Below are 5,076 nucleotides of genomic sequence, written 5' to 3'. Positions count from 1 at the left end.
GGCAGGGACAGCTTTTCCCCTTGCAGGGGCAGATTTTCCCCTTGCAAGGACAGTTTTCCCCTTGCAGGGACAATTTTACGCCTTGCAAGGACAGTTTTCCCCTTGCAAGGGCAGTTTTCCCCTTGGCAGGGACAGCTTTACCCCTTGGCAGAGGCAGATTTTCCCCTCACAGGGGCAGATTTTCCCTTTTCAGGGGCAGATTCTCCCCTTGCAAAGACAACTCTTCCATGCTGGGACAGCTCTTCCCTTCAGGCTGGACCAGGAAGGTGACTCAGAGCACTCGGGGTGTCCCAGCAGCTCAGAACATGGCTGTGGGCTGTGTCCCCCCACCATGGTTGGAATCAGATGGTCTTTAAGGTTCCTTTCCAGCCCAAAGCTCCTGTGACTCCATGAGCATCCTGGTGATTCCTCATCTTGAGGCTGGGATTTGGTTTTGGGTGTCGCTCCTCCTGCTGATTCAAAGCCTCCCGTCCCCTTTCCCTGGCCGTGGCTCAGCTGATGGAATCCTCTGGAAATCCCTCAACTGCAGCAGAGATGGGCAAGGCCCAGGGTGTCTCTTGTGCCCCTTCCCAAGGGGTTCAGAGGATCCTGGGGCAGCAGCCCCTGCCACGTGTGGGAAGAGCTGCAGGGGCTGGTGCTGAGGTCGGGGTTCCTCTGCCATCAGTGGGGACCTGCAGTGCTGAGTCCCCCTGTCCTGAGTCCCCCTGTCCTGAGTCCCCCTGTCCTGCCTCTGCTTCCACCTGGACAAATGGAACTCTGCACCTGTTTGAGTTCACCTCTTTGCTGAATCCTCTTCCCAGCTTGTCTGGCTGTCCATGAGCTGGGCAAGATCCTGCCCTGGCATCTCAGAGGCTGAACCAGGCCTGGACACAGACCCTCAGGACCTCAGCAGAGGTCTGCATCTCAGCATCTTCCCACCTCCATCTCCCAGCAGGGCATTTTAACCTTCTTCCAGCAGGACTGTGCATAGCAATGACCTTATTTCCTGCAGAACAAGGCAGAGCAGGACGTGTGGGGGGCACAGGGGGGTCACAGCAGCACGCTGACAGCTCCCACGGGGGGTCACTGTGCATGTGGGGTGCTGCCAGCCCAGCCCCACCAGCAGCCTGACCTAAAAGTGCTGCCTTGTGTCTTGCAGCCACGTGAGAAGGGGCGGATGCGCTTCCACCGCCTGCAGAACGTGCAGATTGCCCTGGATTTCCTGAAGCAGCGACAGGTGAGGGCTGATAAAAGCTCATCCAGCAGATCTGGGTGGTTTTGTGTATTCTTTGTCTTGTCTGAGGCTTTGGAAGGAGTGGAGGAGCAGCCTGTGCTGGGGTGTGCCCGTCTCTGTGGCGCTGATGGAGGATGGATTGCAGGGGGATTTTCCCCGTGGCTGTTGTGCCTCTGGAAACCAGCCCTGCACACAAAAACCACTGTGAAAAGGGGACCTGAGCCCAGCCCTGAGAAGGGGTTGGCAAATGTCACTTCTGCACCCCAAAAAGGCTCCCCTGGGGCTCCCTGGCAGGTCCTTGCTGTGGGGATGGGCGGCTGTGGCACGTCTGTGCCTTCCCACCAATTTCTGGGGACATGTGGCATCTGGCTCTGCCCAGCCCACACAGCCTTGACCTCGGGGCTGGCACTCCTCTGGATATCAGCATGGACTTATTCTCCCCCCGTTTTTGGAGGACAGGCTCTCTCCAGCAGGGCTTTGGGAGCTGCACAGCCCTGGGCAGATCCTGCCTGGAGCAGTGGGATGCATCCCGAGACTTGTTGGCTCTGCAGGTGGAACCCCCACAGCCCCAGGGGCTGGGTGTCCTGTTCTGCCTGTTGGGTCAGGTCCTCCCCACCGTGATGCTCCCAGATACGCCAAGGTGATGATGATGATGATGATGATGATGATAAATGGTACCAGTTCATGCTGAAGCAGAGACTTTTCTCCCTCGCTGCCGGCCTGAGGGCATGGAATAAATTTGAGCACATTCCCTACTCCAGGGAGGGCGAGCTGCTTCCAGCCCCCCTGCTCCTCCTCCTCCTCCTCCTCAGCTCCTTGATGGAGACATTTTGCCAAGGGCTCTGGGGAACTTGTTTCTCCACTTGCATGAAACAGCTTTCTCCTTTGAAGTGTGGTGGCCTTGCTGGGATCTTAGCCCAGAACTCCTGCCAGGGAATGATCCGTGGGGTCCCGTGGAGTGCTGGGGAGAGGAGACTTCCCCAGGGGAGGAGTGAGGGTGTTCCTGCCTTCATTAGAGCTGGGTTTTGAGCCCAGGCTGGAGTTAAAGCTCGGCCATCCCCTTTTTGCCCACTCTCTGTGCTCTGTAGCTGTTCAATTATGCACCAGAGCTCCGGGCTTTGGGGACGCTGCAGTAAAGCCATTAAGTGCTGGGAGAGCACTTCTGGATGGAGAGTGCTGGAAACATGGAAAAATCCTCCCTGAGCCAGGAGATGAGGTGGCATCTCTGCCTCTTTGGGAAGCCCTGGGATCTTCCCGTGTGCCTGCTCCTCACTGGAGTGGCCCTGGGGACAGCGTGGTGGGGACGTGTCCCCCTGCTCTCCGCGTGAGGCTGACAGGAAGCTTTAACCCCGTTTGCCTTTTTTTCCCAGGTGAAACTGGTGAATATCCGCAATGATGACATCACAGATGGCAACCCCAAGCTCACCCTGGGGCTCATCTGGACCATCATCCTCCACTTCCAGGTAGGACGTGGGGATTTTCTTGTCGGAGGACGCGGGGCGGGCGTCGGGAGCTGTGGAATCCTTGTTTTTCTGCATTTTCCATGGAGATCTCAGCCCGTGGATGGGTCTGGAGGTTCATGGCAGTGTCATGGAGACCACGCTGGGAGAGCAGCAGCAGCCTCCCCGTGTCATTTGCATAATGAAATCGTTAATGATGGGTTGTGTGCCGCGGCCTCCCGGGGTTGTTGGCCGTGCGTGTTTGCTCAGCTGGAGTCTCTGGAGGAGAAGAGCAAATTTGGAAGGGGCCAGGGGTTTTATCCCAAGGCACTCCTGACCCTTTGGGTGGTCAGTGCAGCCACAGAACTTTTCACTGGCATGGAACGTGTCAGCTGGGTGACAGCACAGGGATGGCAGAGGCACCCTGACCTGGGACTGTCTCCAGCAATTGTGTGCTAGAGATGCTGTTGGAAAAGCGAGTTTTGGGTCTTTTATGACTTGAAATTATCCAATTGTAGCTCTGATGGCTTCAGGGGGGTGATGTGTGGCCATCAGTGAGTTGGCATTTGGGGTTTGGTGGCATCAGGGGGGTGATGTGTGGCCATCAGTGAGTTGGCATTTGGGGTTTGGTGGCATCAGGGGGTGATGTGTGGCCATCAGTGAGTCGGCATTTGGGGTTTGGTGGCATCAGGGGGGTGATGTGTGGCCATCAGTGAGTCGGCATTTGGGGTTTGGTGGTGTCAGCAGCTCGTTGGCCATGTGGCACCAGCTCTGTGGGATCTGCTGTATCCCAGCTCCTTGCTTTATCCCTGCTGGCCTCTTCCAGGCAGGACTAGTGCTGGCTGTGAGACTTAAGGAAGATTGCACTGGAAGATTGTATATTTTGGAGGCTGGGCAGTGCCTCAGGGAGAGGCTTTTGGTGGCAGCCTGGGGCTGAGCTGGCTGTGGGGCTGCTGACGAGGCTCTTCCCAGGCTTTGGCCCTGGGGAGCAGCCGGGGTCAGGCTCTGGATGCTGATGAGTCACTGTCATCTCCGTGGGGCCCTGGCTGTGACATCTTGTCTCGCTGTCCTTGTGGTCATCCAGCCCTGGTGCATCCTCTGTGGCAGGAGAGGGACATCAGGAGGTGCTGGGTGCCCTCCATGCCTGGCTGGGAGGGGACACTGCCACCCTGGTGGGTGACACGGGAGCAGGGCGGGTGCTGGCGAGCCTGTGTGTCCTGCTCCCGCTGCACTAACGGGATTTTTTCTGGGGTTGTAGCTCCATTGTGAACCTCTTAATCTCCCTTAGTGTCCCAGGGCTGCTGCCTGGGGGCAGGCGGCTGGGAGAGCCCCAGAGAGGTTTGGGGATGGGATGGTGCTGCTGTGGAGCTCAGGCTCTGCCAGCTCTGTCGTGGTGAAGATGAGGAGGGTGCCCCGGTACCCTGGGGGCTTTTCCTCATGTCCTGAGAGCTCTTGTGGTCACTGGTTTCCCTTAGTCATCCTGTGGATTGCTCCCTGTTGAGCGTTTCCTCGCTGAGCATTTCCTCATTGAATGTTTCCCTGCTTCCTGGGGCTGAGCTCAGTCCCCCCATCTTTATGCCCCCAATTTTTGCCTCAGCCCCACTTTAGGTGCGTGTTACCCTACTCTGGGTCCCTCTGAGCTGGCAGGCAGAGTTGGGGTGCTCCATGCCCCTCAAATCCTTGCCCTGGGAGGCGTTTGGGGCAGGAGCCACAGGAGAGAGGCAGAACTGGGCTGGGCAGCATCACCCTCCCGTTCCTGCTGGGACCCTCTGGCTGCAGCTCCCTGGAGCGGTGCTGGGTGCCCAGGGCACCTCTGTGCCCCAAACTGGGTGAGCCTGGCAGCAGCGTGAGCGCATGAGTTGGGCTTTTGGGGCTCCCGGAATGAAGAATGAAGAATTAAGGAGCAAACCTTCCGAACTGGAGAGAAGCAGCCCTGCGGAGCCGGCTGGCGAGCATGCAGAGTCACTCTGACTCCTCCCTGCTTTTTTTTTTTTTTTTTTTCCCTTCCCATTTCTCTCCCACCCCTTCCTTTATTCTACCTTTGCCAACCTTCCTTAGGTTTTGTGTTTTATCCCCGTCTTCCCCACCCTCTCCCTCTCCCCTCCTCTCTCCGCCGCCTGATTCCTGCTCCCCTGTTTGTGTTGGCAAGGGCCGTGCTCCAATTACCTCATATTTGGAGAGAAGGACGCCGCAGCCAATCCCCGCTCCCCCTGCTTTTAGGTCAAGTGATTTCTGAACTGCAGTGAGATGCTTTGAATTTGTCTTCTCGCAGCGCCCAGGCTGTAAGATGGCTGTCTGGAGCGGCGGCGGTGGCGGCAGGGCTGGCGGGAGGGGACGGCGACAAGGGGCACTCGGTGGAACGCTGCGTTTGATCCGATGAAGGCCGGGGTGGGATTTATTCGGGAGCCGGCGACTCGCTCCGCC

General features: G+C 58.0%; 1 protein-coding gene across 1 annotated transcript in view; it reads left to right on the top strand.

The window, feature by feature from the left end:
* The window catches only part of MACF1 (microtubule actin crosslinking factor 1), a 137,932-nt gene that overhangs the window by 34,535 nt on the left and 98,321 nt on the right, over positions 1–5,076 (top strand). The window contains exons 4-5 of the mRNA XM_031062038.1: positions 1,139–1,216; positions 2,584–2,676. Of these exons, the coding sequence (XP_030917898.1) occupies positions 1,139–1,216; positions 2,584–2,676 (171 nt within the window). The remainder of the gene's footprint in view (positions 1–1,138; positions 1,217–2,583; positions 2,677–5,076) is intronic.

The sequence above is a fragment of the Geospiza fortis genome, unplaced genomic scaffold, assembly GCF_000277835.1.
Source record: "Geospiza fortis unplaced genomic scaffold, GeoFor_1.0 scaffold432, whole genome shotgun sequence".
Taxonomy (NCBI): Eukaryota; Metazoa; Chordata; class Aves; order Passeriformes; family Thraupidae; genus Geospiza; species Geospiza fortis.
Note: the sequence above shows the minus strand (reverse complement) of the source record. Positions and strands in the feature narration are given on the sequence as shown.